This window comes from Solea senegalensis, linkage group LG15 (genome assembly GCF_019176455.1).
Source record: "Solea senegalensis isolate Sse05_10M linkage group LG15, IFAPA_SoseM_1, whole genome shotgun sequence".
NCBI classification, from domain to species: Eukaryota; Metazoa; Chordata; class Actinopteri; order Pleuronectiformes; family Soleidae; genus Solea; species Solea senegalensis.
The window spans coordinates 14,943,719-14,962,756 of record NC_058035.1 but is presented as its reverse complement, the minus strand read 5'-3'; the positions used below and the strand labels follow the sequence as shown (position 1 = coordinate 14,962,756).

Below are 19,038 nucleotides of genomic sequence, written 5' to 3'. Positions count from 1 at the left end.
GTTGATGAGATGGGGCCTGGACTACAAAAACCCTCCTTACCCTGATTAAAGATTAGGTTTAAAAAGAGTTTTGGTTTGTTATTTTGGCATTGTTCCTCTCCAAAATTATTCAAACATTTATATATTTGGACTTTTGATATTTTTTTTTGGAAAGAGGACACACACACACAATTTACTGGCAAACATTTCATGTGTTGTTTTACAGTTTAATGTTATTGCCATGGCCATTTTTGAGATTCTCTACTCCCATCAATGATATGTGAATGTCACAGCAGCGGTAGAGGCAAATTGCAAAGTCTCAAGAAATACACAAACAAAAAGAAACCATTGTGTAACCTTTAAAATATCTTTTAAAACATTCTTGTAATACGTAAAAAGTAAATAAATCAGTCTAGTAGTGACTTATATGTTTTGTTTTTGCTTGGAATATTATTTGTGATTGCTTAATACTAACCCAAAACCATACATTTAATTATATTCATACAATATTTGCTGGACTGGCAGTCAAAGCTATTGAGATGAACATCAGCCTCTGAATTTGTAGAGAATCTACTGACTGATCTCCCAGGTGCAGGTTATAGGAACGTTGCTCATCTTCTCTTTGAAGACACGGTCAAAACGCTCATTCTGGGCCACTGTGAAGTGATTCTTCCAATCTCCTGCCACACCTGGTCAGACGCAGAGAAAATAAATGATCTCTACTTATTCTTTGACTTATTTCAGAACATTTGAAGTATGTGATTTCCTTTCAAACTAAAATGTTGAATATCCTGACTGAAATCCAAGTGGAAACAAACCTTTACGCATGGTTTCTTTCTTGTAGCGGCCTTTTTCAATCAAATCCTTGTAGTTTGCTGTGGTGTTGTTCTTCATGCTTTTGAAGGTGGACATGTCAACAATACGATCGATCGCTTCATCTGTCAGGTCTTTTCCAAGGAAAGCACAAAGCTTCACAACTTCGCCTCTGAGGTCCTGTCAATTGCAGGGCATTTAAATGTCATTATTTGCTGCCTTTGTAAATCTTTTAACCACTAACATTCACTAATTCAAATTAAATCTTGTTGATAAACAGCACATCATTGGCTTAACATGCAATAAAAAAAAAAAAAGATTTCCGACCTTCAACAAGTTCTCATACTGGACAAAATGGATATTCACTTGGTCCTGTTGTGCGTAGTACTCCTTCACATGATCAAACCATGATCCCATGTAAACTGTTGAAGATAAAATAATCAGACAATCAGTGAAAACTGCTGCTTTTTAGCCTGTGTCTGCTCGTGTCATGAAAGAGACTACATTGTTTTGCATGTGTGAATGTTATAATGTTAGAATGTTCTAAGGACATATTAAAGACCACTTCCTCAACTGACAATGAACTGTATTTTACACATTTCCCACATCTGAAGGCCCATGTGTTAATATTAATACAGATTTAATTGAATGGTTAAAATCACATTTTGTGTAGTTCAGTGGTTCACTGAGCCACTAAGAACACACTCATGAGTCCCTGAGTATTTGCACTCACTGTCAGTGAAGTGACATCACAAGTGGTCATGTTTAACTTGTTATGTTAAAACTATGTAGGTACTAAAATATGACTGATCACTCACCATCACCATCCAGAAATTGCTCAAAGAAATCCTCAAAGCTCTTGGGTGTCTCTAGCAAGACCCAACTATGAGCAAAGTGATATGAAGACACTACAATATCCTTTGGGTTTCTCCAAACATAGACAACCTGGAAGTAAAAACATACATATTTGTGTGCATGGTCTAATTTGATTGCAGTTGGTGTTTGTTGTCGTTTCAAAACTGGAAAGTGTAAATCACCTTGACTTGCTTGGCTTTTATGTCCAGGGGCAACATTTCAAAGGGAAGATGTGAGCCAAACATCCGAGGATCTGGTCTGTCTCTGAAAGGGTTGTCTGCAGATCTCTCCTCCAGCCAAGGGACTCGATCTCTATTGTTTAACCCCTCTGCCTGTTCAGGGTGAGCAGTGTCCATAATCTGAACCAGGATCTGTTGCATCCACACTGTGCCTATATGGAAATAAAATAAAGAAGGGAGTACAATGTGAAAAGACCCAAACCGCATGTCACTGATGTACAGTGCCTTAAGATGATGTAGGTTGTAACTTGGCACTATACAAACATCACTGAATTGTAATACTTCTCTTGGAAAAAGTAATTGGAAAAATCTTTGAAAGCAAATTACCTGACTTGGGGTACGTGACAAGGAAGACATCAGTTGGACGGAGCTCAAAATCAAGAAGATCATCGAGGTCCTTGGGTCGCATTTTGTCATTGACCAGAAAGCTCCTCTTTTTGTACTTGTAAAGATAAGGGCTGACTAAATCCAATGACTCCATGGTTGCTGAAATCAAACAGTTTTATTAGAATAAGAGGTACATATCAGAACCTAGACCACATACTTCGACAGCTATCATGGTGACTGATATAAGTGAACATGTCTATCTCTATGCTCATGTAACTCGTATGCTGTCATGTCTGTTTAGCTCCATTTCCACAATGAATGACAGTTTGGTTCAGTTTGGTGAACTAAACTAAAAGGGAGCTACACAAATTGCAGGCCGTTACAGTCGCCGTGTTTTCAAAACACTTCACTCCTTCTGCATTGATACCAGCCAAAGAATCTCAACTCCAAACTCAAATCACCAAAATGTGATGAATGTGACTTTATTTATTTATTTATTTATTCATCTCACCGTAGGAGCCAGTATTGAGTCAATTTAATTTAGTTTAGGGTTAGTTTAAATGATTAGTGCAGGATTACTTGTTACAGTGTAAATTGTGAAGTAGTTAACTGTGGGCCATAAGCCTTTGATTAAATATTCTTGTAAGGAAAGGAACGTGGCTTTGTGGACCATTCATGTTATTTTAGTTAGATAAAAAGGTACCGTGGACACTTTGATATCTTTGACGGCTATGATAGGTAGAGGGATTGGGAGATATGGAAAATATCTAGCAGTTTTTAGGGTTAGAAGCTGTACTAGGTTTGGTGTAAGAAGGTTGTAATAACTCTGAAATAGTCATTGAACTTTGACACTGCATATTTAACACTGCGAAATTTACTCTGTGTGTGATCATCAAATGAATAGTTATATACGAAAGAAGCTTGGATATATGTGGATAGAAATGAAAAAAACATTAAAAAAAACATAAAAAAACACATTTTCACAATTTGTCTCAATAGGTGGCGTCTCAATAGGCCGCCATACGTGCACTTACAGCAGAAGTTGATGGATGGTTTGTTAGGAAATGCTAAAACCTGTAAGGCAAGTTATGTTTCGAAAGTTATTTCCCTGCAGCTGTTAGACTGTAAAACAAGCAACAAGGCTACTCATTCCCCCTATATACCTACAGTATATACTTTCCCATGTTCTATCTTTGTTGTAAATATCAAGCCCATACTGAAAGAGTACACACACACACGTTACCCCTGGTTTCCCTAGGCTAGGGTTGTAACATGATTTGTTATCTCGTCTGGTAAATTTGTTTAGTTTTGATTTGAAATCTCATCTTGTCAGGTTGGCAATTTTTTCTTTGAGAAGGTGGCTAAATGGAGAAGAATTTGATTTTCAATCAACATTAGACAAACTAAATAGATAGAAAGCTGATTTAGCACTGCTAACTTTTTTGAGTTAGATGTACCAATTAATCCCTGTAAACAAGTATTCAAGGATAAACATGAAGTTGAGTGATGAGATTAGAAAAGGGGCAGCTGGAACTGAGATGGCTGATTAGCTTGGTATTGCCACACTCCCTAGACCTAAACCGGACTCGGGAGTGTGCTACTGTAATGGTAGAAATGCAGAGGAGCTGCTGTTATTTCTGTGCATAAAGGAGTTCAAAAGCCACCTTTATGAAAAGAGTTAGAAGTGCAAGCCATGCATTTGTGGACTCTGGAGTTGGAGCGAGGAGCTGCTGCACCTACCAGTCCCTCAAATCCTCATTTACCCTTGTCTGCATTTTGGCCTACATCCTCTCCTTCACATCATCTCTGGATTGTCCAAACCTGACCCGAGCACACCTGGGCCCTGCTCTAATATGCAAGTCAGATCAGTGTTCACCAATTATTTATGATTATAAAAAGAAAAACTGTCAAAAAGGTAAACATCTGTCTGTTTTGAAATTTTCTACAGGGAACAGGGCAGTGGGAAGTGGAACGAGAGTGTGTGTTTTTGTGTGTGAGATTGGGCAGGGGGGCCCAAGAAGCTGTGAACGGGATGGGAAGAAGCTTCAAAGCCCAGGGAAGAGGTCCCTGGCCCCCTACTGCAGCCTTGTTCACATGAGAATCAATCTGGTGCCAGTGTTTGATGTGAACCTCAGATAAAAGGAGCGAAACAAAAAATGACAGCGGGGATACGGAAAGATGGGGCACAAACAGACAGGGAGATTGATGGGACACGCAGATATAAAAAAAATGCAAAGCGATGCCATAGCACTACATTTACCATAGCTGGACATGGATATGGTGCGAGATGAGACGAGGAAGTCTTAAGACGTGAACGACAAAACAAATCAAACCAACTGATTGAAACATGTAAGTGGGAGGACATATTGAAAGACAGACAGTCTTTCAGTCACACAGACACGGTCCATCAGTCAGTGAGACATCGAAAGGCAACAGAAGGTTCAAAGCCAGCATGGTGGACACCAGTGTGGTGTCTTCTTGAACAATCATCTCATGACACCAGGAACTAACATTAATTACAATGCAAACTGCATTATCATCATCGCCACCACCATCATCATGAAACATTACAATCATATTAAGTTTAAAGCAAAGCCTTCAATCGGGGGCGGATTCTGCAGTGGAGAGGCTGCATCATCTCCACATATCAAGAGTTATAAATTCAGAGAAAACACACAGAAACACACTGTCAAAGGTAGAAGTTGTAAAACTTGCATTAGAGCAGAGTAATAAATCAGAAGTCTTTTCTTTTTATTTTTTAAGCTGAGGCCCAAATGATCAGAGAGGAGAACTCCCCCATTGATGGTCCACAGCCAGTCGTCATGCTCCTCATGGAATAGGGTTGGAATGTTGTTTTATTTGTAGTGAGCTGAACAGAAAAGTCAGGGCTCTGCAAATTCAGGCTGCACTGGGACAATGAGAGGCAGAGAGAACAGCTTAAAGGGGTCTTCCCTTGTTTTTACTTTCGTCAAAACAGACTTGGACAATGTTGTTCTTTCTGCTAATTAAGCTGTTAGAGAAAGGGGCTGGTCTGACAGGGCCCTGCTTGGCAGGGATGCAAAGAGTCAATGGGCCGAAGCTGAACAGGAGACATTTATGGGCTGCCTTAAGCCATTGTTTCCCCCCATCGAGGATCTTTTCAGGCCAACCGCCTCTGTCTCGGTGACCTGTACAATGAGAAGAATGCCACTCTGAGAACCCAGAGCCAACCACAAAGAGCAGCCCTGCAGAATGTGGATTTCACGGCACTGGGCTGAAACTGGATACTGCCAAGATTCTACCAAGATACGAGCTTCTTCTCATCATCAGACACATATGTGTATCGGTGTGTGGGTGTGTGGGTGTGGGGGCATGCACATGTATACTGACCTGACGTTCTCATATGTCTGGTAACACCGGTAAGATCAACAAATGATAAAAAATGGGAAACAAACTTCCTTGAAAAACACTGTGTTAGAAGTCTGAAAAGTTTCTTCTCTATCGCAGTACTTACTCCCAAAATATTGAACAACTAATAATTTCAAAAACAACAAAAAAATCTGACACTTTTATCAGTTCTTACTCTTCTTTAGTTTCTTCTGAAACAGATGCTTGAGCCACCTGTTCCTGTTACAAAACTGGTTGCCCTACCTTGCAAATTAAACAGGTGAGATTATGGCAAAACACTTTGCAGCTTGAACAACATCCCCTAACACGGGCTACAAACACCCCTTCTGTGCATGTCTGTGTGTGTGTGAATGGTCCATTTGATGACCATCCAAGCAGCTCCGTGTGTTTACTTGGACTGCGAGGCAGATCCTAACTCTCTTGTTGAATTGAACCGTTCTGTCGCTGGCCCGGAGATGAATCTGCTTATTTGTAGCAGGAAACTTTCTTTCTTTTCAAATCTCCATCTACTTTTTGGGTGACTTAAAACAAACCATTTCTGTGTCAAGGCCACCTGCTTATGTCTTATCAGTGTGCCAGTCACTGCTCCTTTAGCAACTGCCATGTGTTGTCATAATGCAACTCCGTTTACCACAAAGTGTTGAACGGCACTTTCAGATGAGCCAGCGCCTCGCACAACAAAGCAGCCCAATTATAGAGCCATTTATGTGTTTGTCAGGGGCTTCAAATGGGCACTGGTTTCTCAGGGTAGCCATATTGGCGAGGTCAGGCACAGCATCTGAAAAGGCAGCTTTATTACAGAACAACCCATCCCTCTCTTAGATGAACACCCAAGAAGGGAAAAAAATGACAAAAAAAAAAGGGGAAGAGATAAAAAATGACAACTTTGTTCTTTACAACAGTTTGGCTGAGCCTGGCTGTCTGGCTGCTCTGTGGACCGCAGCAGCATGTGTTTCAGGGATTGTTCTGGAAGGGGGAGCGCAGAAACAGCAGGGAGCAGAAGACAAACAGGCAATTCGTGACTCATTAAACACGGCGACGGTGGCCAGCACAGTGGAGGGGTGTGAGGACCCGCGTTCCAACCAGGCGATAAACCCCCCCTATACCAGCTGGAGCAGGCATCTGTCAGCCGCACGCCGCACCACGCCACGCCACCGATTATCAGCAACAAGCCATAACTGAGTGGCCGGCGGCCGCCATTTTCAAACACCTTGCACTTACATAACAGCCTTGATTGGCTCACATGGGACCTAAAGGTCCACTGACAGGCTTCACGTCAGAAAATGATTCCAATCAGAGACGTGGAGAGAAGCAGAGCTGTCTGTTGTGTACCAGAGGTCAACACGTTTGCGGCACGTTAGACGTTTGGTTTGTTTCCACAACAGTGGCCTGAAGCAAAGAAAGAAAACCACACCCTCAGTCACAACTTGTCCCGAGGTCAGGAGAGGAGTCCAGGTAATTTTAATCACATAAAACCAATATAAATACATATGAGGCAGGTCCAGAAGTTGTCGGTTAAATAATTAGTAAAAATGGTCAGAAATCATTTAGCGAATTTACTGTTAATTGCAAAATTTATGAATCCATAACTTTACCTACTCTCATCTCTATAAAGTATTATAACATCTTTCTTTTAATGATCAGGAAAAAAGGGATTTACTCGCTGTTCTCATCTGAGTTCTTTTCAATTGTTGTCGCACAAGGAAGCTGTTCTGCGTGAATATGCTTTGGTGGTATGGTACGGTGTGTAAATATAAAATTTGCGGCTTATCTAAACATTTACACGGCAATGAAGCTAAACAAAATTAGAAGTCCTTCAAACTACTGCAATTGTTAGTTTAAGGAGGCTATTTATTCCTCCATCTGTCTCAATAAGAAGAATAAAAATGTGAGAAGAGAATATTCTCCCTGAAAAGATGAGGTGCTTAACCACAAAGACGACATAACTCAATAATAACTTATGACACTCTAGATGCAAGGTAATCAAAATCCTTGCCTGGAAAAGCTCAACATCAGCACAACTTTGCAACGAGGCAAAAGTTTGCTCTCAACAGAATTTAACGAGCTGCTAACTGCCTAATTAAACGCTGAGTGCAAATAAAAGCATGAAATATAGATAAGCTGGAAATGTTGCCTATAGCTTCATGGTCTGTTCAGAGGAGCACAGTGATGTCTCCTAAAGCCACAATCAGCAGAGCAACTAAACTGTGCCTCGGCCTACGCTGTGAATGTTTGATAAGAAAGTGGAGCCATGAATAAGGCTGAATCACCTGCCAATGGAGCAATGTAAAAAAAAAGAAGTCTAGGTTTCAGTGAAAATCCAGCGTTAATGTGGTGCTTGAGAACCCATGATAGTTTCCAGGATTGAGGGATTGAGGGCTTGTGGTGTGACAGAAGGGGCCTCTCCCTCTCCTCATCACCGATAGCCAGGGTTGTAATTCTGACTTTAGCAGTCTTTATGACTCCCTCTACTCATTTCTCTGGAATATGAAAACATCAGCATATGGCTGCCGACAGCACTGAGGCTAAGGAGTCAATTTCCCCTAAGTAACATTGGGACAGGGGTGACATTCGCTTTCATACTGCCCCCCTGGCTCAAAAAGAAGACAGAGGAGAGGCAGAAAGTGAGACTGAGACCAAGCTGCAGGGCGTAAGGAGACAGATGGTACGATGCAAAAGGACAGAGAAATTCAGAAAAAGGGAAAGATAAAGATGGTTTAACTGTAATTTTCATGCACCAGAAGGTCTTCATTGCCTCACTGTCTCAGTGTGTTCAGTATGCAGTTCACAGAGTTTCATGTGGCTACCAGGAACAGAAAATCTGTCCATCAGCTGCCAAAGGTTCCAGCTCCACTCCGTTCCTCTGAGCGCTCTTAAAAACCCGCTGTTTCACACCCATGAATTACACTATTTATGGCCCTGGTTAAAATGGGCAGTTTCTGGGCACACTGTACATGTGTGCCTCTGTTTCTGTGTGTGAGAGCGGGTGTGCTATGTGGCAGATGGGAAGCAATATGGCACACCTCTGCCCAGACAGATGTGGCACAGCACATCACAGCGAGCCACGAGAGGGATCAGAAACCTCGGGAACATCTGGACCTGTGGCAACCTTCACTCTCAGCCAACAAGCTAACTTTACCTACCTGCAAGGGACCCAAGTGCAGAGGAGGAATGGAGAGGAGAGAGAGGAGGAACCATGTCACAAGTCCCTGCGAACCCTTGCATCGCATCTTCATCTCCAGTGGCATTTTGACAGACAGATGAGGAATCCCACCTCCCTCAGTGAGCGCTGTCAATCAATTGCTCTGTGGAGTGAAGCGCAGGGGCCTGTCCCAACATGGGCCTGTCATGGCCTGTTGCACAGGAGTATATTCCCACCACTCAGGGGGCAGCCAGGCAGGGGCAGACTGGGGCTTCTGCAAGGGCTGGGGGAGGTGAGAGGTGGGCTGGAGTTGTCCAGAGATGAGAATGATGGGGACAGAGGACAGAAGGTTGTAAATAGGACCTCTTTTTTCCTGAGAGATCTGATCACACGCAGGCACCTGGCATTAAAATGAGTCCTAGATACGTCTCTTGTAGCCCTGTGTGATTGGATCAGGCTTCCCCCACCCCTTTAATCCAAAACAGGTGATGTCATGTCTGTTCATAAAGTGATGTTTGTAACGAGTCTGAGTGTACAGATGTGTCTGTGTGTTTCTTCATGAATGACAGGGACAGGGAGAGGAAAAAGGGGTTGGGAGGAGCTGAGTGAATCAAAGCACTACTTAAGCTGCTGTTACATGAAATAAGATTTTAACCATTTAAAAAAAGAAATCATAGTAGGTAATTCTGTGTATAATGTATAGGTGCTCCCATTAGGGGGTGGGGGGGGGGGTTAATTTCTCCAAGAGACCAATAGAGATCTAAGATCATTTGTCCCCTTAGATGTTGGACTTTTAAACCAGCCTATGTGATGTGAAATGTGTGTATTCTCAAAGCTCAATGGGGCTCCACTGATGATATTGAAACATTAAATCCTGACTGTATTCTCCATCTATAAAAGTAATACAAAGAACACTGACAGTGTTCATTTTATTTTGTATATATTCTTAGTTATGGATGACAATTTTAAACAACATTAAACACAAAGAGAGAACATCTCACATTCCAAGGGCGACAATAAAACGTAAGACACGCACAACTTACACTGTGTCAAAGGCATTTTTTGGGACGATCTAGCGTAGCCGATCAGCTGATCTTAAAGGGGCCGCGATGGAGCGTATACAACTGAAGCAAGTCAAAGAGATAAGGCAGAGCAAGGCCACAAAGACACATATAAACAACAATAACACCTTACAATGGATCGTGTAGTGCTGGGACATTCTGAACAAGCTGATGGAAGCCTGTACAACTCCACCTTGAATATCTTTACAGTAATTAAGTCTAATAATAATAAAAGCATGCACAATAAAAGGAATTTGACCTTTGCTATTTGCCTTAACTTGTGTTATTTTTTTAATTAACAGAGCTAATCAGAGTCCATTATTACCCCCAGCTTAGTAACCATGGTTTTCCTGTATGGAGCTCAAGAACCGAAGTCACCAGGGGGGCTGACAGAGTCACTGCCTGGGCCAAAACAGTATATTTTCAGTCTTCTTGTCATTAAAACTCAGAAAATTTAAAGCCATCCATGCTGTGATGTTGTTGAGATACTTCAATGGAGGTTGGACAGAGCAGCATCATTCAGTCTGCATAAAAAAGGAATGACATGCCATATTTCCAAGAAATAGAAAAACAGCAAATACTGCAAGAACAGAAGGGGCCTGAGGATCATACCCTGTGGCACTCCACAGAGGAGAGGTGCCGTAGAAGACACAGCATCACCAATACTAACAGAGAAGCTTCTGTCAGTCAAGTAAGAACAAAACCATCCCAGTGCAACACCTTCAGTACCATTTAATACACCTTTCATTTTAACACCGTAAAAGGGAAAAATATAGAGTTGTAGTCATTCTAAGTCTATTTTTGGAAAATTGCTTTATATTGTAGTAAATATTTTGTGTTGATATCACAATCATGTCAATCGGATGATTTTTGAGAAATTTTGTAATAGCAGTTTTGATTTATTTGTTGAAATAATTTCACATCTATTGCATCGTTTTACAAAACATTCTGTGCTAAAGCTGGCATTAGTGTTTAGCAAAGCCTTCGTTATTGCACACTTCAGTAATAATCATTATTATTTAACAATGCTGCTTGATGACCGCAAAATGGAGAAATGCAGAGATTGTCAGCTGGATCAAGGACTTATTTAAAGATTAGAAAAAACAACATTCAGTTTGATGATTGTCAAAATAAGTTTCCCTCCTGCCAAGGCCGTGATGGGGAAAAGGGATTTAATGTAGTGTGTTTCAAAGATAATATTCAACATTAGGTAAACCATAATAACACACTGGAACAGCAACTGAAGCTCAATTAAACAATCAGAAAACAATTTCACAGTAGATCAGACATCAGATAATTAGCAAACTTTCTAGGGAAGAGGATGCAGCAAACTAAATTGTATTTGGGTTTTACCGCCTGTTGGAACATACAGGACGGGACATACAGTGGGTCGGACTCATCAAGATACATATTTTATAGTTTAAAAACTATTATGATACAGACAATATTGTCCCAGTGCAATTCCCTATAGCAACAGGAAGCTCTATCTGCAGTGGTCAAAGATCATGTCTTTTTACTGTGTTACATTATTTGATGTCCCATGAGGAAGCTCCTGTGGGAATATTACAGACATATGTTTGACAGAGGTGAGTGAGATGCCCTCAGACTGCAGCCAGATGTCCTCCGCTTCACACAGAGCAATGTCAATATGAATCACATCCTCTTACGCAAATCATGTTGAAACTTGTCTTGTGTGTTTTTTTTAACCTATAATGTATGATCTGGTGGAATATGCTGAGTAAGTATGCAAAAAAAAAGAGTAAATTTTTGCTTTATATTGTCAAATTTTATTCAGAGTGTAATGTGACGTTATATTACCGAGGGGAAATGGACAGGCAGACACCTCACTCAGCCTCCTCCTCGGCTCCCTCTCACACTCTCTGAGCTCTTTGAATAATTAGTGATGTGTGTCAATATTGTGGCCCATAGTAACCATATGGTGGGTGCAGGCAGACAGGCCATTGTTGGGAGCTGTGAAATATTGTGTATCCCTGCAAGGGCTGGAGCCAGCAGAGGCAGGAAGTGTTGTCGGGACTGACAGGGACATTGTGCGCCTGAATGGACGAGTCCACGGTGGCAGGGAGCACCGTGGACCCAGACAGAAAGTCTTGACCCTGGTGAGAAAGCCTGATTAGGCATGGTGCTGCAGGCCTCTCCTTCATCCACCCCCACCACCACCACTATCAGCACCCCTCACATCTACACACCCCCTGGAAGCCGTTAGAGCCCAGGCAGAATACAACAAGGCCACTTAACTCAGCAATGCCTTTTCAGTGAGCACATAAAAACACTCATATATTCATGTCAGCGATGGAGAGCAGAGGAGAGGAACGGGGGCTCGGGCTGCACCATCAGTGTGTGAACTCAGAAATGATGAGTGTGTGCGATTTGCGGGAATGACAGTGTTACATAGAGAGTGAACCTGACAATAAAAACATGATCTTCGGAAGCAGGACAGAATAGAGAAGAATAAAATCGATATTTGACAGTTTTCTTTCTGTGATCCCATCCTACGTCTGTACAGGACAGGGAAAAAAACAAACAATTATGTCATTTGCATGTTGTGCCGAGGACAGATTGGGAATTAGGCTCAGCTTTAGTTTTACAGTCCTCATTTTGCCTCAGTACAATCAGACAAACACATTATTTTAGATGTGACAGAAGAAGGCCAACATTATCCTGTCACATTAACAAGCTGTGGCATGTGAGAAGGTTGACTAACAGTTCATACTGACATACATATGCTTGACTCAACACTGAAACTTTATGTTACGTCACGTGTTGGATGACATTGCAGAAACAGGCAGTAAAAGACTTACTGCATGCAACAATTTTAAAAACTGAATTTTTTTTATTTTTTTGTTTGTTTTATTTGTTCTTTGGTGTATTTGCTGTTGTTTTTGTTTTTTACTCTGACTGAAGAGACTGTTAATGTTTTCATGCAAAAAAGGCTGCATGGCTTGAACTCATCTGGTTTATTGTTACTTCATTGTCCTATGAGTCTTGTGCTCCTCTCTGCTGCATAACTGCCTGATCAAACACACTTCCATTCACATCCCTATCTCCTTCGCATTGCTCTGTCTTTCTCCTTTTCCGTCCCATCTTCCTTTCCCCTCTCTGCCAATTATCTCTCCGTCAGTCTGTCACACTTTGTAGTCTAATAAAGGCGTTCTAAATTGATGCCCATCCTGCCTTTATTCCCCTGATAAAGCACAACAATTAAGGCTCATGTCTCTTTGCTCAGGGCCTTTGATGGTGCACAAAGCTGCAGCCAGAAAGAGGGCAAGGTGGTGGAGCTGTACTGCCGTGAGCAGACAGCTCTTCCTCTCTCTCTCTCTCTCTCTCTCTCTCTCTCTCTCTCTTAGCTTACTCTTAGCTGCAGGCAACTGGAGTAAGTGATGAAAAAAACGGCCTTGGAACAATGCATTGTTGACTCTCAGTCAGGTTTCAGTCAGGTTTTTTATTGTTTGGGTGGTGTTATTGACTGTTGGACAGTAAACAATGTCACATTATCCAACCTACTGATCATAAATTAGTGAGAGCCAACTAACTACTAATAGACTTAATTTACTTTCACACATTTCACTTCGGGGGGGATAATACAGTGCTCAGATAATCACATCAATTCACATCTCAGTATTTGTTTTTTTCAGTTTGCTTTAATTGCTTTACTATGTCTGTTCATCTGGTCGGGACCACATTCTTTAAAGGCTGTGTAGAGTCCGCTCGCTGTCCTGTCTCTCCCCCCAGGACCTTTTGAGTGAGTAATGTCGCTGAAACAATAGCGCTGACAGCAGAAGTGTGGAGAGAGTGATGACACTCCCTGCTGGTGTGTTAGCAAACTCTCCTCTCATGGCTTTTTTCCTGCTCCTTAGAGCGCGAGGCCCTGGAGATGCCGCCATCCTGGAGGGGCCTGGGTCCTAGTTTACCAACTCTTTTCGATGCTATACATGTTCATGCAACTGTATGTGAAATGTAAATCTGAAGTTTGACAGTAAACAATGTGACACTTACTATCTACAGGTTGATATATTACATAATCACATACAGTATGTTTTGGGGAGCCGCTTTTCAGATGACAAAAAACATGATGATCCATTTCACAATTTAAAGAGCCAAGTATTGCATAATATAATGTTTCTGAAACAAATATCATTTTTAAATAGATAAACCAGCCATTTTCGAGTGATAAATGTTTGATCAACATATAACTACTTCATTTTCTGCACATTTTCATTAATATTTTCTTTCCCACAACTCACCGGTGGGTCTCTACCCAGTCTTTGGGAACGACTATGATATACTTCATTCCACCTTGCGTCGCCTGGTGGTTTTATGTTAAGACAGACGGAGGCAACAGCAACATTATGCTAATTAAGACTGCAAGTTTCAGAAGTGAATCCTGCTGCTCAGAAAACTGGGCTGTTCACCAGCATGGATATATGTGACACATGAAGGACACAACATACGAATAATGTTACACTGTTTGCGTTCACAAAGACCAAACAGTGGCAGAATAATATCAACAACAGCTACAAACTAGATCGGCAATTCCGTGCCAAAATTTCGAGCATGCATGCAGTTCTTGCGGCATGTGTCGTCGGGTGCAGGAATTTTGCTGGTAAAGGATTAAAGGATTGAGTGGTATTTTGGTGGAATCACCCTTTAAAAGAGAGGAAGAGAGAGAGCCCCTCTGTTTCCCATTCATGTGTGAGTGGGAATTCTTTGCAGTTTTTTTGCGATTTTAGTCGCCATGGTTACTCGAAACGCTTAGAAAAGTCATAGCACACCAGCACGTTTTGATATAACATGTGTTGGGGTTTTCTCAAACCTGCGAGAGGAATCGCGCGCCGAAAAACGGGAGGACGCGAGAATAAGAGGAAGCGGAATAAATGCCAGTAGGATTACAAGAGATGCTTGCAGCGCAATGCATTCTAGTGAGAACTCTAGGGAGTTCTGACTAGTATGCCTTGCGGCTGCAGGCACTAAAAAATGTGCCAACTGTTATGCAGTGTAGTTATATGTAAAATACTGTACTGTTCTGTAGTATTACTGCTATTATTCAGTAAGTGTAAACGCTTTTAGTTAAATGAGTTTTAGATATATGAGTGTGCAGATGCTTCTCACATGAGTTGAAACCACCACCACCAGCTCCCCCATCTTTGCCAGCCTCTTGTGGTTGCCAAGGAAAACGTCATGGCGACCACGGGCTGTGCCGCAGGATCGGAGAGATGCCCAGCTGTGACAGGGCGCGTGACATGATGCTCAACAATCATACACCATGACAACCTTGCAACAATGCTGTTGATCCTGCAACCTGACCAAACTGTATGGAGGAGTTGCTGGAGCATGGGGGGTAAATCTGTTGGTGAGTAGAGGCAACGCAGTGACATGTTCAAAGACTTGTGATGGATGGATTAGGCTGTGCCTAAGTTTATCAGATGAAAAATACTTCCACGTGAACTTCTCTAGTAGTGGAAAGTTTACACTTGGACTCCACTGCAGTTCAAAAGGAAAGAATGTGCCTTGTACAGCTCTATATATATTTGTAATAATTGAAGCTACAACTATTTTCACATTAACGTCATCAAAATTCGACTTAATATAAACTTCTTCTAATTAGAAAAGTTCTTAGAAATGTAATTTTGTGAATTTTTTGACAAAAACATTTTTCTGTTTTCTCTGGGTTGTCCAGTTTCCTTCCACAGTCCCACAGTCCATAAACATGCAGATTTGGGGATTAGACAAACTGGACACTTTAAATTGACCATAGGTGTGAGTGTGAGAGTGAATGGTTGTCTCTGTGTCCCTGTGATGGACTGGCCACCTGTCCAGGGTGTACAGCACCTTCGTGTTACAACAGTCGTCACCTGCATTTTACATGTTGGCACCTGAAATTGATCCACTGGATCCAGAAGACTCTCTGTATCTGTGTAGAACTTTACCTGCTTATAGCTTTTACCTTCTTACGCAAGCATGGGAATGCTTGCGTAAGAATGGGAATGGGAATTCATAATCTGCATTAGATCCAGACTTGTTGGTAGCATGTCAGATCCTACATACACATACAGTATCTTTTTGTTTGTTCAAAGCCAATGCGTTTTGACAGACATACATTTTATTTCTTTTACAGTTTTGCCCATTATAAGAAATAGAGATTTCTTGATATTGATGTCATCAACGGATTCTTACCTAAATTTAATGGGAACATACTTGGGTGATGATCACAGTATCATGGGCTTTAGACCCATTGATAGCAAACTTATAGGCATTAAAAGTCAATTAACCACTCCATTTTGTCAACATCAGTGCACTAGAACGTTTTTGGATTTTCAGAGACACATTTCATTCAGTGTTTGTGATCTCTTTTCATCATAATGGAGGCAATACAGAAGAAAGTGTGATTCATATAACCTATTTTCTTCCTGAACAATATTCCGACGTGCCAACTTTCAGCACGAGCGGAAGGATTCCAGTTCTTCTCTGAGCAATTAAAGAAGTCTTGATAAGTTTGCTGTTACATAAGTTTCACCACAGTAATTATGCTTAATAATGCAGAAACTGTTTTGTCATTTACCACCTTTATTCTAATTGTGTTCATGCTGCATAAGAAATTTTACAATAAATATAATGTTTAAATAAACATCCCCAAAAATGACTTTAGTCTCTTTAGTCCATGTATGTTTTACTCCAAAGGAAAATCTTATTCACTCTGTTCAGAGTGTTTTTAATCAAGGTTTTAAAGAAGGAGAAAGTAGATTAACACAGATGTCGGCTGCTGTTAAACCCCAGAGGGGGAGGAGAAGAAGATAAATTGTTAATCCTGGATGAAGACAGTGACAGTACACATGATGTCAGTGTTAGCTCCCACTGAAAAAACATTAGTGTATCTATATTAATTATTTAGTTGACATCTATGTCCAGTCTCAAGGGCATTTTTGTGTCATCACTGGAGCATTTTGCTTGTACAAAACGATCCACAGACAGCCGGACCAGGTATTATAAATGACTTCATCATCATTAATTATGTTTCTGATTGTTAATGTAATGCACGTTGTGTTGTTTAATTTACATTAAATGGTAAGAAAATTGCAATAAAAATGAATCAATTCACCTTCTACACACATCCTTGATGTAGAAAATGTTTATTATGTTAAAATGCAAATATTTAGCAGAATTAAAATACTTTTATAAATCCTTAGTATTTGATATACACGTTAAACTCTTCATCTGCTTGAAGCTTTAAAAGTAAGGCTAAGTGATATATAGTATGCAGCACCTAATTTATGGGATGAATTAAATGCAAATAGTGAAAAAAAGCAATCATTGTAATGCAGCAATGAATTTGCCCTAAACAAATTAAAAGTCTATCTTCTGTCCAAGGCCACAGGACGAAGGAGGTTGTTGTTTTGGCCTTTTCTTTCAGGATTTTTTTCATTCTGTGTGAAATGCTGTCACTTAGAGCATCTGTGAATTCTGACAACAGAGTTGACAGCTTCCAAAAGAAAAAGCCTAGAAGCCTATTAGGTTTATAATCATCAAACAAACCAGAAATTAATCAGTGCTTCTATTCTATATAACTAAAGTTTAAGCAAATGCATGGCAGTGACAAGACAAGAGAATGTAACAATGTCAGCATGAAAGACTTTCTCTAAATCTATGACCTTGTTCGTGTGTTGATGAAATGTTGATTTAATTAATTAGTTATTGTCTTATAGAGCTTATAGACCTCAGTGTCAAGAAAAGAAAGTTTTCACAATTAATATTTAGGGCCCTGGTAAGGTGAAAGCGCAACGGAGAAATAAACATACTGTACATTTACATAAGATTTAACAAATAGCCACAATAATGAAAAAGCATAATTGTCGCATAGTCGTAATAATGTCGTAATTATTGTGGATTCGAACTGAGATCGGCCTCCAGCGGCACAAAACTACACCTGGTCTACACTGCCATCATGTGGAGGACTATGATACAATGATAAAAAGTTTTCATTCATTCATCTTCTACTGCTTTATCCTCCATGTGAGGGTCACACGGTGCCAATCTCAGCTGACATAGAGCGAAAGGCTGGAATAAAACCCTGGACAGGTGGCCAGACCCTCGCAGAGACACATGTAGAAAAACAACCATTCTCACACTCACACTTATGGTCAATTTAGAGTGTCCAGTTTGCCTAGACCCCAAATCTACATGTTTTAGGACTGTGGGAAGAAAATAATGACAATGCAGACGGATGTAAAGTATAATGCTAAAATGTGAACAATCATATATATGTATATGAATTCTAAAAATCAGTTCATATGTATATATATATATATATATATATATATATATATATATATATATATATATATATATATATATATATATATATATATATATATATATATATAAACTGATTTTTAGAATTCAGAAAGATAAAAACTACATTAGACTTTGAACATTTCTTCAGTCAATTTTTATCTGGTTTCTGGATAAGTGAGTGGAGTGACCCTAAAAAGGATTTAGATTTGAGCTCTTGTAGGATTTAGCATTTTATTATTTCAATCATTTATACACATGCTTTTTCTTTGGTAAATGTGTTTTTAGGTTGTGGCCAATAGAGGGAGCCCTCTCCCAAGTTTCCAACATTTCCTGAGCTAAAATAAATGCACAGTGCAAGTGAGGTGAAATCCATCTGGCTGCCACACAAAGTCCAGTGAACTGGGGTTGAATGTGAGACGACTTCTGACGCGAGAGAAAACTATTGAGGACAATGGAATGAGGACACGTGGAAATGCTTCCTCCAGAAATACTTTGCAATCCGGAACAGCTCCTCCATACCACACACACATACACTTTATGTACATACATACAGTCCAAATGTCTGGACCTCAGTGCTGGTGTGGGGGTTCTGTTCCTGTTTGCTGACCCTCTCTAAATTTATCAGGCCTTGTCATCACATGTGTATCTCATATTTCTGCCATCCGACGGGACCAGCTAAGAATAGAAGAGCAGTGACACAGATTAACACGGCGGCGGGTCTCCATTCCCCCACCTCACTTGAAAAACCAATTATTTTCCAACTGTCATCCCTTCAAACATGAACATGCTCCTTCTCTGAGTGTGCCTTGACCTTTTTCCTCTGCTGAGCTTCACTCCCCTCATCTGTTATAGTGTATGGAAGAAGGTGGAGGAGCTCACTCAAGGAACCTGCATGTTTTTAATCTGTATCAGGAGCCCATTGGTGGAG

General features: G+C 40.7%; 1 protein-coding gene across 1 annotated transcript in view; it reads right to left on the bottom strand.

Moving 5' to 3' along the window:
- Positions 1–192: 192 nt before the first annotated feature.
- Positions 193–19,038, bottom strand: part of LOC122781907 (amine sulfotransferase-like) — a 20,272-nt gene continuing 1,426 nt past the window's right edge. Inside the window, exons 2-7 of the mRNA XM_044046001.1 lie at positions 2,214–2,372; positions 1,830–2,038; positions 1,611–1,737; positions 1,120–1,214; positions 798–972; positions 193–668 (exon numbers count right to left, since the gene is read on the bottom strand). Of these exons, the coding sequence (XP_043901936.1) occupies positions 550–668; positions 798–972; positions 1,120–1,214; positions 1,611–1,737; positions 1,830–2,038; positions 2,214–2,367 (879 nt within the window). The 5' untranslated portion in view covers positions 2,368–2,372 and the 3' untranslated portion in view covers positions 193–549. The remainder of the gene's footprint in view (positions 669–797; positions 973–1,119; positions 1,215–1,610; positions 1,738–1,829; positions 2,039–2,213; positions 2,373–19,038) is intronic.